Source organism: Lytechinus pictus, chromosome 7 (genome assembly GCF_037042905.1).
Source record: "Lytechinus pictus isolate F3 Inbred chromosome 7, Lp3.0, whole genome shotgun sequence".
Lineage (NCBI taxonomy): Eukaryota > Metazoa > Echinodermata > Echinoidea > Temnopleuroida > Toxopneustidae > Lytechinus > Lytechinus pictus.
Window position 1 is genome coordinate 532,585 of NC_087251.1, and position 18,330 is coordinate 550,914.

The 18,330-nt window shown below is 37.6% G+C and overlaps 1 protein-coding gene across 2 annotated transcripts in view; it reads right to left on the reverse strand.

The window, feature by feature from the left end:
* LOC129265634 (bromodomain adjacent to zinc finger domain protein 1A-like) overlaps positions 1-18,330 on the reverse strand; it is a 61,132-nt gene that overhangs the window by 35,638 nt on the left and 7,164 nt on the right. For both annotated transcript variants that reach the window (XM_064101537.1, XM_064101538.1), the window contains exons 4-9: positions 14,089-14,247; positions 13,464-13,562; positions 5,578-5,665; positions 4,445-4,685; positions 3,706-3,986; positions 928-1,023 (exon numbers count right to left, since the gene is read on the reverse strand). In XM_064101537.1, the coding sequence (XP_063957607.1) occupies positions 928-1,023; positions 3,706-3,986; positions 4,445-4,685; positions 5,578-5,665; positions 13,464-13,562; positions 14,089-14,247 (964 nt within the window). The remainder of the gene's footprint in view (positions 1-927; positions 1,024-3,705; positions 3,987-4,444; positions 4,686-5,577; positions 5,666-13,463; positions 13,563-14,088; positions 14,248-18,330) is intronic.

Genomic DNA, 18,330 nt, shown 5'->3' on the forward strand with positions numbered 1-18,330 from the left:
ATATTTATGTACAAAGGACACATCAGCATAGAGACTTTGAGGAGCATAGTTATGCACATGATTTGCACTAGTTTTGCATCTTTGAAATGCTGTGGAAGTGTTTCGTACATCTTCCAATCGCGAATTTAACAACCCTCGAAAATGTTGGGACCCCCGCAATTCGCGAAAATTTCTGTACGCGAAAATAATAGCTTATACAGTATTATATTTTTTTCTAAGGATGTACAATGGGTTACCAAATAGTGTGAGATTTTAGTGTGATTTTTATAAACATTTAATTGTGACCAATGTTCTTGCAAAAAAAATTCTTTAAGTCCAGTCTTTTTCTCTCATTCATTGTAGGTATGAATATTATTCTGTTATCGTCTCCCTCATTATTTGTCTTCCTAATTTGGTTGCGGTATGCCGGAGCTAGTTAGCAGTAAACTGTACGCTAGCCACTATAGTATGCTTGTGATCATGAGCGAAGAAATAAGAAATAAGTCCTGATCATTGAAGCATTGCAATTACATTAAGTGATCAATGAAACGTCTCTTTCTTGTAATATATTTGACTGTGTTGTTATATTCTGTTGTTCCTATCGCATTGTGACAGTTCATGATAAATTTGCGATGTCCGTGCAGGCATGCCTGGAAGTACACAACACTGTCAATGTCAATGTTAATGTGATTCCCATACAAATTGTGTTTCTAGTAAATTTTGTAGAGTACATTGTGGGATGACACAGGTGCCTTTTAATGCCCCTCTCATAGACCGTGTATTCGCCAAATAACTCCCCTGCCTTCCTATGCAATTTCAAAGAAGCATGAGCTTTATAAGGACAACTCTCTTCCTCATCTCTCTCTCTCTGCATAATCTCTACATACACACAAGTTTTCGATAATCAAACTGTATCGGGTCAAAAAAGTAAAAGAATGGCAGATTTACCTTCTGGTCATCACACTCTAAGTCTTCTCTTGGTTTCATATACTCCTTCATTTGAATGTAATATGCTCTTTGGCGTTCTCTCTCCTCCTCCCTTTCCTGTATTAAAAATATCAACATTTTCATTATCTTAAAGACAATATATGCAAATGTAACAAAAATGTGTAATACATTTAGACACCTTGTCAACAGTCTGTAACAGCTGGAGTCCTGTTATAAAGGAACTCTGTTTCTTTTCCACATACTTTCCACTGGAAAAGATGCAGCTGGTCTCAATGGCCCTCTCATAAACCACAGGTGCCCTATTGACTGGTCTCAATGCCCCTCTTATAGAGCACGGGTGCCCTATTGACTGGTCTCAATGCCCCTCTCATAGACCAAGGGTGCCCTATTGACTGGTCTAAATGCCCCTCTTATAGACCACGGGTGCCCTATTGACTGGTCTCAATGCCCCTCTCATAGACCACAGGTGCCCTATTGACTGGTCTCAATGCCCCTCTCATAGACCACAGGTGCCCTATTGACTGGTCTCGATGCCCCTCTCATAGACCACAGGTGCCCTATTGACTGGTCTCAATGCCCCTCTCATAGACCACAGGTGCCCTATTGACTGGTCTCAATGCCCCTCTCATAGACCACAGGTGGCCTATTGACTGGTCTCAATGCCCCTCTTATAGACCACGGGTGCCCTATTGACTGGTCTCAATGCCCCTCTTATAGACCAAGGGTGCCCTATTGACTGGTCTCAATGCCCCTCTCATAGACCAAGGGTGCCCTATTGACTGGTCTAAATGCCCCTCTTATAGACCACGGGTGCCCTATTGACTGGTCTCAATGCCCCTCTCATAGACCACAGGTGCCCTATTGACTGGTCTCAATGCCCCTCTCATAGACCACAGGTGCCCTATTGACTGGTCTCGATGCCCCTCTCATAGACCACAGGTGCCCTATTGACTGGTCTCAATGCCCCTCTCATAGACCACAGGTGCCCTATTGACTGGTCTCAATGCCCCTCTCATAGACCACAGGTGGCCTATTGACTGGTCTCAATGCCCCTCTTATAGAGCACGGGTGCCCTATTGACTGGTCTCAATGCCCCTCTTATAGACCAAGGGTGCCCTATTGACTGGTCTCAATGCCCCTCTCATAGACCACAGGTGCCCTATTGACTGGTCTCAATGCCCCTCTCATAGACCACAGGTGCCCTATTGACTGGTCTCGATGCCCCTCTCATAGACCACAGGTGCCCTATTGACTGGTCTCAATGCCCCTCTCATAGACCACGGGTGCCCTATTGACTGGTCTCAATGCCCCTCTCATAGACCACAGGTGCCCTATTGACTGGTCTCAATGCCCCTCTCATAGACCACGGGTGCCCTATTGACTGGTCTTGATGCCCCTCTCATAGACCACAGGTGCCCTATTGACTGGTCTCAATGCCCCTCTCATAAACCACAGGTGCCCTATTGACTGGTCTCAATGCCCCTCTCATAGACCACAGGTGCCCTATTGACTGGTCTCGATGCCCCTCTCATAGACCACAGGTGCCCTATTGACTGGTCTCAATGCCCCTCTCATAGACCACGGGTGCCCTATTGACTGGTCTCAATGCCCCTCTCATAGACCACAGGTGCCCTATTGACTGGTCTCAATGCCCCTCTCATAGACCACGGGTGCCCTATTGACTGGTCTTGATGCCCCTCTCATAGACCACAGGTGCCCTATTGACTGGTCTCAATGCCCCTCTCATAGACCACAGGTGCCCTATTGACTGGTCTCGATGCCCCTCTCATAGACCACAGGTGCCCTATTGACTGGTCTCAATGCCCCTCTCATAGACCACGGGTGCCCTATTGACTGGTCTCAATGCCCCTCTCATAGACCACAGGTGCCCTATTGACTGGTCTCAATGCCCCTCTCATAGACCACAGGTGCCCTATTGACTGGTCTTGATGCCCCTCTCATAGACCACGGGTGCCCTATTGACTGGTCTCAATGCCCCTCTCATAGACCACAGGTGCCCTATTGACTGGTCTCAATGCCCCTCTCATAGACCACAGGTGCCCTATTGACTGGTCTCAATGCCCCTCTCATAGAGCACGGGTGCCCTATTGACTGGTCTCAATGCCCCTCTTATAGACCACAGGTGCCCTATTGACTGGTCTAAATGCCCCTCTTATAGACCACGGGTGCCCTATTGACTGGTCTCAATGCCCCTCTCATAAACCACAGGTGCCCTATTGACTGGTCTCAATGCCCCTCTCATAGACCACAGGTGCCCTATTGACTGGTCTCGATGCCCCTCTCATAGACCACAGGTGCCCTATTGACTGGTCTCAATGCCCCTCTCATAGACCACAGGTGCCCTATTGACTGGTCTCAATGCCCCTCTCATAGACCACAGGTGGCCTATTCACTGGTCTCAACGCCCCTCTTAAATACCTTGGATGACCTGCTGACTAACCTTGATGTCTCTTTGGCCTAGATATTTTTTTTACCTTTTTTATTTAGTTTCCATTTATCCTGTGATATATAAATGTTCCCTCTAAAAAAGTGGCCTCTAAAGTATTTGAATTTAGGGCCTTATTTAATTCAATGTGTGTCTACACCAATTATGGGCATGTCTATCAAAAGTAGGCAAATATACAATTTGAGGTCTTCATAGCACAGTCACTGTGAAAACGATGATACACTGAGACTAGATGGTTTATTTCAAAGCTAGGATCCTTTTTCAAAATGGGATAGGGCTCGTTGCTTACAAAGTAGTCCACTATACCATACCTTTCTCCTTCGCTCCTTGCTTTCTTCAATATCCTTCTTCATTTGCTCTCTCCTCGCTATTCTCTCCTTTTCTCGCTGAACTTTCTGTTCTTCTTTGAGTCTGGCAAGTTCTTCCCATCTCTTGGCCTTCTCTAATGCTCTTTCTTCAGCCAGCTTCTGCTTCAGCTCAAGCTTCTCAGCAATTTTTTGAGCCTTCATCTTCTCTCTCATTTCTGCCCGTTCTTCCTTTGTTAGCTTCAGCTGGGCTACTTGGTTCTCTTTGTTGGCACCCTTGTTCTTTTCTAGAAGAGTCAAATACAAAGAAACATTGAATGATACATTATTCAATACATGGATCAAATTGTCCATGTACATCCATGAGTGAAGAACACCATATAAACTGATATTTAGATCCCAATTGGCCTACAATGCCATTACGTCACCCATAAACTCAGCAAACTTATATTAAGTCTTGATGGAGGACAAACTCTTGCTGTACAATGTCAATGTCTCAGGGATCCTTACATGCCTCTTAGCCTCAACAGTTTTGTTCACTGCATAAAATTGTTAAATTGTAAGCCCTAAAAGTTTGACAATGACAATGCGCAACCATAAAAGAGCTCAAAACCTAAGTCTAAAAATAAAAATTGTTAAAGGAGATCAGTGTATCGTGTCAATGTGTTAGAGAATAGGTTGTATATTGTAAAGCTGAAATATCTCTCTTTTACTGTTCAATCAAAAAAAAATTAAATTTGTTTACTTTTCTTGCCCATCTTTGCCTCTGCCTTTTTCTTCACTTCCATGAGTGGGATGTCATCATCGTCATCCTCGTCATCTTCCTCCTCCTCTGTTTCATCATCGGCAGATGACCCTGGATCTGATTCAACCATGACCTTATGCACATTCCTCTTCGCAGGAGTGGACGAAAAGTTGGGCAAGGGACCAGCAAAAAAGTCCCCAAAGGATTTCTTATCCAGCTGAAACTTGTCAACATATTGGGGCTGAAAAAATAAATGAAATTATATTTAGGTAATAGTATTGTGATTTGCATGCAAATGCATATATTTTCTTAATTCTGAGATCCCTGCAGAATAGTATAACAAAATTGGGGGAGGTCTTGGGGCAAATTTGGGTCCCCAGAAAAGTCCCCAAGAGATCATTGAAAAAATAAAAAGAGCCACAAAATTTCCTACAAGTTCTAAAGTATTTTGTAAAAGAATGCAACAAACTTTTGGCTATCGGTAGTGAGCTCAAAGAGTAACTCCAGCAAAAATGTTATATTTTCCGATACAAAATGATATTATTGCTATCTTTTCCATCAATCTTTGATTTTATGTAACTTATTTAATATTTCACTCATATTTATGACCTCTCCCTTCAACCTAAAACAACTAAAGAGTTTACCAAAGCTTTTCTAAAACTGATTCTTTAGTTTATATCTTGAAACATTATCAGCCAAAGTGGGATTCAAAAATGTACTCATTTGATATAGGATTGAGATTGATATAAGTTTTTTCCCAAACATTTTGAAGAACGTATTTGCAATAATTTCACAAGGGAAATTAGAAATTAAAGAACCTTTTTTTTAATGAATTTTCCCACTCTACAGTTCCTAACAATCCTGGGGGGCGGTTGTTTCCTGAAGCTGTTCATAAAGCTAAGCAAGACAATATGAAAGTAAGGAATATGGCAAGCCAGATCATTAGCTTACCAGTAATCATTTTTAATTACCATTGCTTGAGTAGAACTGCTCTCACATTGAAAGTGCAAAGTATAGTGATTTCCACATGTTTTTAAGAGACTAATGTTAGATCTCAATTTGGCACTTCATAATCCAGTCATTCATACCATGTGTAACTCTATGAACAACTTGATCAAACACTCTCCTATTACCTTAACACTCCAGATGAAGTCAATCACCTTACAGTGGTGTTTCAAGTAAAGTTTATTCTTGTCCTTTGTGAAGAGCCCTCTCTTGCGACTAGATGATGAAAATAGAGGGAAATGTTAATAGAAACCTGTTTAGTTATATTGTACATTGATTTCAAGCCTTTCCAAACCCATTCAGGGTGAGAGGACATTTATGTTCAGCCAAATAACTTAAGATGAAAAAACCTAGGAATCCCATAACATAAACCCTTTGTAACATATCTAATATGATAAAAAAAAATTGCATCAATATTTCTGAATCCATGTAAAACTAAACATTTAAATTTGATTTTTTTTTTTCATCTTGGAAATACATAGCAGGGTGCTACATAACTTTTTCGAAGCACTTGCCCAGTCAGGCAAGTAAATTTTCAAACAGCTGGAAAATACTTGCCCGAATATAGATTTCACTTGCCCGAAAAAATCATTCAAAACAAAGTTTTATTGCTTTAAAATAAGTTATAGGCTTACTGTTTTACATACCATACCATTGACGGCTTTAATATATTTTTCAACATGACTACTGATGTACATGTACCTTGTATTTCTTTTTTTTAATGATTTTTATCTTGTACATCATGACAAAATATATGGTCAATATGCCCCTTAATCTATTTCCTAATCTCATATATTTTCCATATATTTTGGAGGGGACTAGGACACACAATAAAAAAAGGGGAATTCACTGAAAATAACCAGAGAAAAAATAAATAAATTAAGAGAGGGGGAGAGAATGAAAGAAAAAAATAAGAAGAAAGACAGGAGGAAGAAATAAAGGAAGAAAGAAAAAAAGAAGAAAGAAAGAGAGAGAATGGCTGCGGGGAAGAGAAAAGAAAGAAAGAAAGAAAGGAAGGAAGAAAGAAGGGAAAGAGGGAAGGAAAGAAAAAAAACTGAGAGAAAAAACTGAGGGGAAGTGAAAGAAAGGAACAAATAAAGAATGAAAAAGAAATAAAAAAGGTAAAAGGAAAGAAAGGAAGAAAAAAAGAAAAGGTAAAGGATGGATGGAAGGAAAAGGGAAAGAAAAAAAACAAGAGAAAGGAACTTGAGAAAGAAAAGGTAAAAGGATAGATGGAAGGAAGGAAAAAAAGAAAAGAAAGATATAACGAAAGACAGAAAGAAATGAAGGAAGGAATGAAGGAAAGAGATGAAGCAAGGCAGAAAGAAAAATAAGGAAGAAAAGAAAGGATAGATGGAAAAAAAAAAGATCAAAAGACAGAAATAAAGAAAATCAGAAAGAAACTGAAAGAAAGAAAGAAAGGAAGGAAGGAAGAAGAAAGAAAGAATGAAAGACAAAAAGAAAGGAAGGAATGAAGGAAAGAAATAAAGAAGTGTATTCATTCCATTGTAAACCCTCTTTGTTATATCTTAAATGAATCTTTATCACAAGGAATAGTGCCAGATAAGCTTAAGACTGCTTTAGTTGTTCCCATCTTTAAAAGGGGTGATCGACATGACATTGTAAACTACCGTCCAATTGCTTTATTACCATTCTTTTCCAAGTTATTAGAAAAGTTAGTATATACCAGGTTGTACAAATTTCTAACAGTTAATCATGTTTTAATACCACAACAATTTGGATTTAGGAAGAACTTTTCTACTGACCTTGGTGTCCTAAATTTATTTAACATAATTTCAAAAGAAATAGATGATGGTAATTTTTGCCTTGGTGTCTTTATGGATCTGTCTAAGGCTTTTGACACCATTGATCACCACATATTGTTAAAAAAATTAGAATATTATGGAGTTCGAGGAATTCCCCTTCAGTGGTTTCTTAATTATTTATTTAAAGTTGAATTAAGAAGGGGGTGAGTTTCCATAAATATAGGTTCTACATACAATATATAGTATATATAAGTTGTTCAAACAGATAGCATGTCACAAAAATCCTCTGCCTTCTCGATATTTTGCTTTGAAAGTCTATGAAATTAGCCACCTGTCAGAGCCCGAGAGACGAGTGTACAGAAAAGTCACTCGGAGTGTGACGTCACCGGGGGGAATTTAGTATAAGAGGTGCCTGAATGTCATACAGAAATGCTATGCAGAGAGAGAAAGATATTTTACAATTTTTTTTCAAAGCAACTCAAATCAAACAAATATGACTGATATGTACAAATCTTTACTTTCCCTGTATAAAAAACAGTATGAATAACCACCATGAACTCTTCAATCATGATGTAAGATAGCAAACAGTGAGTTATTGAATGATATTTTCATTATTTCTCATTTATTTTATCACGATGTTCAATCAAGTGAGTAGCTGGAAAGTAATTCCGGCGGCGAGCTCAGCGCGCGCTGAACGCATAATACTAGTACACACAACACCCAGCTAGCTAGGCATTGAGTGTACTGTTATGGTCTGGTATGTCGACTTAGTTCATGGCCGTGCAGCGATCCCCTGGCGTTTTTTCTTCTTTTCTTTTGTCTTTGACTCCACTTTTATATCCTCTGGATCATTTCCACTCATAGCTCATTCCACAGAACAATCTTGAACCAAACGTATAGTATTCTTTCTCGGCCTTCTGAGTTGTTTTCTATATTTAATTACGCTAGGGGTCACCGTCACACATACAAACGCAATTCGCAAGTGAGTTGAAGACAGAAAGATATATATAGTAATTAGTATACATCTCTATGGTTGAAGACAACAAGAACGGTACGGTCGCTCGACAGCTAGCTGCGCCGGAGCGGGCGGCCGGTCGGCACAAAGCAATTCCGCAACCAACTGTGTTTTTTTGCAAGAGCCGCGTCACACGCGGATAAATATGTCATAATAACACGTCTGCTACGTTATCGACTGGTGAGAAGATCTCGATCAAATTTCATATTATTCACCTTGAAATTATTCCTTTAGGGTCTATGGTATCATTCTGAGGGAATTCACATATTTGGAATAATAGTACGGCCACAAATATTTTAATCATTTCCTCTTTGCAAGTTCTATGGCTCGCAGATACAACTTCAACTGCAGTTATTCCATATGAAGGAGTACGTGCATAGTACACAAAACGGCACTGCTTTACCCCCGGTGACGTCACACTCAAAGAACACCCGTCTCGGTAGGCATTGCAGGAGCGAACTCAGGGAAAATGGGTAGGGATAAATCGTTCAAATTCACTATTTTGAAAAAAGAAAATGGGGGGTCGAATCACCTATTAGTGTTTGGGGGGTTGTAAGGTTGCTATTAATGTAAATATCTCAATATTTGGAATCGTCTTCTTAGTTCAACTTTAATAGAAACCAACATGTGGTGATTGATGGTGTCAAATCTCAACACAGAGACATATCTTGTGGAATTCCTCAGGGCTCTGTGTTGGGCCCCCTCCTGTTTCTTGTTTACATTAATGATATAATTAATAGCTCCCCAATTCTAAACTTTTCATTGTTTGCTGATGACACAACAGTCACATTATCTCATAAAAAAAATTAATAATCTTGTCTCATCAGCAAATCAATGAATTAAGAAAATTAAATGATTGGTTTGTTTGCAACAAACTGTTTTTTAATTTAGACAAAACAAAGTATATCATTTTTCGAACTCGAGGCAGGAGGGACCCACCTCATTCTCTAAATATTTTTCTTGGTGTACATAATATAAAACAAGTAAAACATTTTCAATTTTTAGGAGTAATTTTTAATGAACACCTCTCTTGGAAACCACACCTCAATTCAATCTGTACCAAAGTTTCAAGATCTATTGTAGTTATTTCTAAAATAAGACATTTTGTTCCCCATTCAATTTTAATTACTCTTTATAACAGTATCATACTTCCTCACTTAAATTACTGTAACATTGTATGGGGTCATACATTCAAAACACACTTGGATAAATTGACAATTTTACAAAAGAAAGCAATAAGACTTATCTCAAATGCTCCTTTTAATAGTCATACAAAGCCTTTGCTTTTACAATCAAATTTATTAACTTTAAAAGATCTGATATCATTAAATTCACTAGTTTTTATGTACAAGCTTAATGCCAGAATCTTACCACCTCTCTTCAGTGACATTTTTGTTTCAAATTCTCAAATCCATTCTTACAATACTCGTCACAGCAAATGCCTACGCCCTCCACACATTCGAACATCCATTGCTTTTAATTCATTTAAGACTTACTTCCCCAAACTATGGAATGAAATTCCAAATGATATAAAAAATAGTTCTACTTTATCAAGATTTAGATCTTTATGCAGGAAAATGTTATTTTCCGTTTATTGATCGAATGCATGTGATCTCACATCTTACATTAGTGCTTCCCCCCCCCCCCCCCTTTACCTCATTCATTCATTTTTTTTTTTTTTTTTTTTTTTTTGCTGCAGGAGTGTTTCTTTTCATTTTGATCTAGGATTTTTACTCTTTAATTTTGTCATTTGTAATGTATTAATGTATCGTGGTGACCCCTTTTATAAGCATCGCTTCTCCGGGGTCTCCGAACCATCTATTTGTTTTGTTTTTTTCTGATACTTTGTTAATACTGTATATTGTACTGTTTTTATCCTTTTGATGGTTGAATAAATAATTGAATTGAATAATTGAATTGGGATGAAGAAAGTAAGGAAGAAAAAAAGAAAGGAAGAAAAGGTAAAGAATGGATGGACGGAAGAAAGACAGTAAGAAAGAATGAAAGGAAGGGGAAAAAGAAGGAAGGATTAAAGAAAGAGGTAAACAAAGGTTGGATGGAAGGAAGAAAGAAAAAAAGATAGACAGCTATAGTAACAGAAAAAATGAACGAAAGAAGGAAGGAAATTTAATGAAATAAAGAGAGATTCAAAAGAAGGAAAGATTGAAAAGAAAAGGAAAGATAGGCAGAAAGAAAGAAAACAGTACTTAGGAAGAAAGCTCAGACTATCCAGTCATAAATAAAGAAGAAAATTTATCATTTTCCTTGGCTAAAAAAAAATAATTACGAAAGAAACCACGTTTATCAACATACACATAAATGCATGTGGGACTGTCAAACAATGTATTTCAGTGTGTGCGATACTAGACGATCATTAGAAACCCGATCTTTTTGAAGCATAACAGAAGTTAAATCTTTTCCTTTTACTGCTTACAAATGATAGAGCTACCCCAATTTTTAGGAAATGTGGACATAACAAGAGTTTTCATTGGTAAGAAATGTGAAGTTTGACAGTTCTGTGGGAGATTTCTTCCAGAGCAAACTTCGTTCGTGCAGCACCGTAGAAACCATGGGCTGCGTGGACTAGGCACTAGCTAGCTAGGTATGCTAGACTGCCATTGATTCTGTGTGTGTGTGTATGTGTCTGAGCTGTGTGTTTATAGCAGAAAATGGCGCAAATTTTGCAATTCGAATCATGACTTATAAACTTTTTTGAAAGAAATTAATGATATGGCTTTTTTTTTCTCTTTTTCTTTTCTATATTTTTGATGGTGAAATATGGGGAATCTTTCTAAAATATAATTTCTATATGAGAATTTTGCTTGCCCGATTCGGGCAATTAGTTTTTGTCTTTGCTTCAAAACACTTGCCCGACTCTTAACTTTTACTTGCCCCGGGCAATCGGGCAAGCGCTTATGTCGCACCCTGCATAGTAACCAATTCAGTCTCTGGACTGCGAGAATGGAAATAGTCAATAAATCGTTCAATCAGTCAATCAATATATTAAAATAGTCACTCAAGACCTTTCAATGGCAAGCAATAGAAAGATCAAAATCACTGTTTCTCAATGCATTTATAACCTCAAAGCCTATTCCTTTTACATGTCAAATACATAATATTCACAGAGAAAAATGCAACAAAACAAAGAATACATAACTCCAGAGATGCCAACCCTACAGAATGGTTGTCAGTTACATTTACCACATTTATCAGTAACAAATGAGGTGTTTTCAGTAACACGTACATGTACCGACGCAGCAAATTTTGAGCAAAAATGGGCAAAAATACAAACGCACAAAAAAACCTCAAACATAACTCCATTATAAGTGGGACACCTCTGACCTGCATTGTGCATTCTGTGATTCAATATAGCAGCAGTAATGACTAAAAAAATAAAAATAAATTTTAAACAAGTGGAGTGCCTCTGGCAGTCTCACCTGCATCGCGCGATATAATAGAGCAGCAGTGCCGACTTTGAAAACTACATGTACTATTGACATTGACAATAAATGACCATTTGACCTTGATCATGCGACCTAAGACTTGTCAGTGAGCACTTTTAGAACGTACGTCCACATAGACGACTGATACGAGATGACGTCATTTTTTGGCCTGCCATATGCCTCAGGTCCTCACACACGTCCACTATCAGAATCGAGAACCTGGCCACATCCATTTTGCAGTTCTCCTAAATCCTAGTCGACGTGCACGTGAATGACGTCATTTTAACCGTTCAAGCCCAGGATGAAGATCAACCTTTCCCTTTTAAAACACAGTTTTCAGTGACTTTTCACAAAATTAATGTAAGTTGTACGATGCATTATGTTTATCATATTTGAAATTGCTTTCTGATCTCCAAAATATATATCGATATATATCCTATCTCGCGTAAAAAGGAATCAAAGCAAGTGAAAGGGCAAGTGTGCACAAGTTGCACCTTCGCATCACCCGACCGGGTCGCCAGGCGATGGTACGCCAGATCTTCCGGGTCGGGCAGCGTGTCATGACCCGCTGGTTATCGCGCTGTTTCACGTGGACGTACATACACGTACAAGTCGAGTGAAATCTAAAGTATTCACATCTGTAGTGAACAAGGGCAGACGACGACTTTGATTCAAACCTCAGAGGACTGCTACGTCGTTCTCGTTCACTGCTCCTAAAACTCTCTAGTGATACTTGATTATCTACAAACTTTGAAAGCAATGACAGCTATCTAATAATTAACTCCAAAATGGCCAAAGTTCAATGACCTTAAATGACCTTTGACTTTGGTCGTGTGACCTGAAACTCACAAAGGATGTTCAGTGATACTTGATTACTCTTATGTCCAAGTTTCATGAATCAGATCCATAAACTTTCGAAGTTATGATGGCAATTTAACAGATATTCCCAACATGACAAAAGTTCATTGACCTTTGACCTTGGTCATGTGACCTGAAATTTGCACAGGATGTTCAGTGATACTTGATTACTCTTATGTCCAAGATTCATGAATTAGATCCATTAACTTTCAAAGTTATGATGGTAATTCAACAGATACCCCCAACATGGCCAAAGTTCATTGACCTTAAATGACATTTGACCTTGATCATGTGACCTGACACTCGCACAGGATGTTCAGTGATACTTGATTACTCTTACGTTTAATTTTCATGCATCAGATCCATAAAATTTCTTCAACAGATACCCCAACTTGGCCAAAGTTCATTGACCCTAAATGACCTTTGACCTTGGTCATGTGACTTGAAACTCAGGCAGGTTGTTCAGTAATACCTGATTAACCTTATGTCAAATTTTCATGAACTAGATCCATATATTTTCTAAGTTATGCTGTCATTTCAAAAACTTAACCTTCTGTTAAGATTTGGTGTTGACGCCGCCGCTGTCTGAAAAGCGGAGCCTGTAGTCTCATTCTACTTATGAAGGCGAGACAAAAACTGGGGGGTCTTTCACAAAGACTTTGGTATGACTTAAAGTCATACTCAAACTTCAGTGGTATGTGATATACTGTATAATGCAACATTGCACTGGTCAGATCATGCGCATTTGACATGCACTACCGCAGATCCTTCAATCAGATTAAATAACTTGCGCACATTGGTATTTAAGCATGACTCCAAGTCACACTTAACTCATCAAGAAACATCCCCTGATCAAATAAGGCTTTAAAATAAAATTGTCCTGAAAAGCTTACTAAAGCAGGCAAGAAATCATAGTACTGTATGGTATTCACCTGACGTTGGCATGAGGAGCAATATATGTCCCAGAACCCTGAAGAGAAGTCACTTCATATCTGTATGTGGCTGGCTTTAGCATCTGTGGTTTCAACGTCCTTTTGTATAAAGACAAAAACACATCATTCAGCAATGTTACCTTGTAAGAACAAATACATGTTAAGTCCACTTCAGTCATTTGCATATTCTGTTACAACAGTCAGTATAAAGCCAGAGGGAATTTGCAGATAGAATTGCAATCAACTACAACTAAAATTGCAGACCTGTCTTTCAAATAATCAGAAACATACATTTGCAGCGAGTTTTATATTTGTTTGGGTTTGAAGGTTTTTTTTTTTAATTGGGTTTAGTTGCATTCAAACACAATATCTTCTGTGATAGGCCCCAAGATGTGACTAAGTTGGAAATGGCATGGTACTTGAGTCAAACTAAACAGAGGCCAGAATAGCAACAAAGTGTAATACAATGGTGATATCACTGTGCTTCTAAGAGCTTATTCTTCGAATAATCCCTTTTCTTCTTTTTTTTCCTTTTTCTTTTTTTTTTCCAGGGGAAAGCTGATAGGCATAAAATCAGCCCGGCCTCAAATGCTAACAAAAGTTTTGTTCATTTATGACAACATACCTTTTGGGAGTCTTTTGTTCTCCATGAGAAGTGTTGAGCTTTTCTTCCTTTCCATCATCCTTGATAAAGATGACTTCATCATCACTGCTCTCTGATGACACACTGACATCATCCATGTATTCGGGAGGTACGATCACTCGGTTAACCCGACAGGTTTCTCTGTACAGATTATAAACAGAAAGAATAATATATTTACTTAGACACCATTCTCATTATTCTTTATCAAACTAGTTTACTGGAAACTGGTTCAGGAAACCAGTTTGGAAGATCGTTTTGCTAGCATTCCCATTTGATCAGCCGAAAGTGGTTTTCAAAACCACTTCACATGTGGGGGTGACATGTTTCGCGCGAAGTTTGAAATCGCAGCGTAGACATTCTACACGCAGTGTGTGGAGTAGCAGGCTCAAAGTGTGTAAAGATCCTCTCCCGAAGAACGGTTGTGTCCTCACTTACACTAAAGCCAGTCTAACGAGGCAAAGCGATCTTGAAAACTACATCGCGAGGTGGTTTTCCGAACTGGATTGAAAGATCGCTTCCAAGACCGCTTCAATTGTTCTCACTACACATTAAACTAAACTAGTAAGTTTCCCGTAAACTAATTTTAGGGCAGTAATGAGAACGGGGTCTTTCAAACCATAAAGTACTTTAGTGGCAGTAGTGCAGTTCAGATAGTAAGATGTCATCATTCATGAGTCCTTTAAAGATTTAACTCACTACAAAATCTGGAATATCTCTCTTAATGGTTGTAAGTTGATGGAGGTAATCACTGTGTGAAGCAATAAAATGTTGAAAATAAGTGTTTTAGAATAAAATTATTCAGTTTCAACCATATTTCAATCAATAATAAGACATGTGACTTATAAAGCCCCCAAATCCACTCTGTAAGGTGCTCAAGGTGCATGAAGAAATTAGGAAATGAATAGAAAGGTTTACTTTCAACAACATTTTTTAAGGTCTCAACAGAGATACTTGTACAATTTTTGATGTCTTCAGGAAGTCTATTCCATAGTATGGGGCACACATGAGCAAAAGATCCCCCCCTCCCTAAGTTTTTTAAACTTTTGGAACAAGTGAACAAGGTGTACAAGAGAGAAACCTGGTTAGTATACGGAAAGGAAGATTGTATTGGAGCACTGATCCATGTATGCAATGAAAGGCAAAGCAACAAAATCTGAAAAGTTATGCAATCCTTCATAGAGAGCCAAATTCAGAATAGGAGCAATAATTATTAGAGTATTTTGTTTGACAGAGTAAAGGGGTAAATTGAACAGGAGAACATTGCAAAAATCAAGACAGAAGGAAATCAGGCAATTATTATTTTCTCAGTTGCAGACTTTGACAAGTATTTCAGAATAAAACTGACATTGCATAGTTGGTACCTAACTTATTTACAGAAATTGAGGTTTGAGGAGACTTAGTCATATGATTAAAAAATAACTCAGATATTACAGCAAGTTTGAGACAAGTTGATTGCTATTGTGTGTCCAGAAAATGAAAAGCAATTGACATTAATTTTGTTGAGCTGCACTTTCGAGTCAAGCATAAGAAATTCACATTTATCTAACTTCAGTTTAAAACTTTGCTGAGCACATGTATTCCCCGAACCCACCGCGTCATCCGTCATTGCAATATATAAAGCTCACACAGAAATTTGACAAATAAATACAATTGTCATGGCGACAATGACCCTGCCCACATTTTGCCTGTGGGTACCAACTTTCATGACAATAATATGACGTAGCAACTTTGATGACAATAATATGACATAGCAGCGTGACTCTGCAGAACCTAAAGTATTGTCCAGTATCACCTGTTGGGAATACAATTATAGAGTAATCTGGATATATTTTGTAAACCTAACCCTAAGACCCCCCACCAAAAATGATAGACATCTTCGCTTCACCTTCTAATATTGCTTCTGTGTGCTAACTGTTATGACAAACTGGAAAAAAGCAGAAGTTATGTCAGGTTTTACCAAATTTTCCACAAAAATATGATTACCATGGCAACCAAGTCTCCACCCACTCCAAAATCATTAGGCGGCTTTGCTTTACCATAATGGACCTTCATGACAAATTTGAAGATAATTGGAGAAGAATGCAGCCAGTAGAGCACTCACAAGGAAATCTCTGCTATTTCCTCAAAATCTCTTGTTACCATGGCAATGATGTCTCCGCCCACACCAAAATCAATAGACGGCCTTGCTTAATGGACCTTCGTGCCACATTTGAAGATGATCGGAGAAGTAATGCAGCTGGTAGAGGGCGATTCCACACTAGAACTTCAAAAATATCATAAATTTCAACATGCTTTCAATAAGTCATAAGTAGTGTAAAATTTTACTACGATACCCAAATTTTATGAAAGTCATGAGTTTTAACCAAAAGTGAAGTCAGATATAGTTTTTTTGGGGGGAAACAATGGAATTTTCAATTTTCAATAATTTTGCTAGTTAAATAGTCAAGTACAAACACTGCCTGAAACGATTATTGGCAAAGCACGAGAAGATTGAAAATATTGCGGGTCAATGGAATAATGTATCATTGATGGTTCCAAATAATATCTACAACATTTTCATGATCCATTATGGGGGCAGCCCTGATTTATCCGAACCTATTTTCGGCAATGTCCCGTACGACACATGAAAATGCAAAAGTTTTTCCTATAATTTTATTTTTGATGATGCAATTTCACAATATCAGTTTCTCTATCTTTGACCCATGGGTGATCGATTTATCCCATAAGGATCTAATTACTGCCCTTCATTTTTCAATAATTGTCCTATTAAAGGACAAGTCCACCCCAACAAAAACTTGATTTGAATAAAAAGAGAAAAATTCAACAAGCATAACACTGAAAATGTCATCAAAATCGGATGTAAAATAAGAAAGTTATGACATTTTAAAGTTTCGCTTTATTTAACAAAACAGTTATGTGCACATCTCGGTCGGTATGCAAATGAGGGAACTGATGACATCACTCACTCACTATTTCTTTTGTATTTTATTATATGAAATATTTTGATTTTCTCGTCATTGTCATGTGAAATGAAGTTTCATTCCTCCCTGAACATGTGGAATTCCATTATTTTAACATTTTGTGCTTCAGGCAAGGAGGTCCTAATCATCAAATTCGTAAAAATTGAAATATTGTATAATTCAAACAATAAAAAACAAAAGATATAGTGAGTGAGTGACATCATCGACTCTCTCATTTGTATGTAACTGGCTCGTTCATATAACTATTTTGTTAAAAATAAGAGAAACTTTGAAATGTCATAACTTTCTTATTTTACATCCGATTTCGATGAAATTTTCAGCATTGTGCTTGTCTGATTTTTCTCTATTGATTCAAATCAACATTTTTCTGAGGTGGACTTGACCTTTAAAAATTGTCCCGTGCGACACACAATATATACTGCATTTAATTGCAGGATTTGGATTCAGAAACTATAAATAGTAGGCCTATTTTAATTTAAGTAATTGATTTGACATAAAGTGAACTGAAAAAGTCATTTTTTTATCTCCATAGAACATGAAATAGGTGATTCTAACCATTTTAATTGACTTCATGTAGGCGTATTCTTCGTGAATCCCTTCAGCTAAACTGGTGATTTTCACAGGTCAGAGCAGGTTAATTTCTTTGTCATTGAACATGAAAAGAAAACCTTTATAATTGATTCACCCTAGCCTGGAAGATGACTTCCTCTTGCATGCCAATGTGAAATTATTATAAGATGTAAAAAAAAAAATGTACCTATCAATCATATATTTGGACTTCCCTTGATGATCACAATTTTTTTTATATACAGTATTGAAACTCCTTACTTTTTCAAGTTGTAAAAAAAAAATCTGGAAAATAAGACAAACCATGTTGTTCAAAAAAAAATCTGGAAAATAAGACAAACCATATGGTTTCATGAAATGCAGAAAGGTTTGAAAAAGTAGAATCGCATTTCTTTAGAAAAAAAAACATTTTGTGGAATTACAAGTGACAGTTGTGACATATATCATGTATATATACATTTTAGCCCCATAATTTACACAAACAGTTTCATTTATTCATTGTTTAAATAGTGTATTGGAAGTCATCAATTAATTAACTAATGCATGTATATAACTTCACACAAAACCTCAAGTTTTTCAGCTCGTAAAAATGCTGTGAACCATTGTACATTTCCCATCAGGAAAAAAAATGATAATATATTGCTCCCGATTGTATATATATATTGAGGTTACTTAA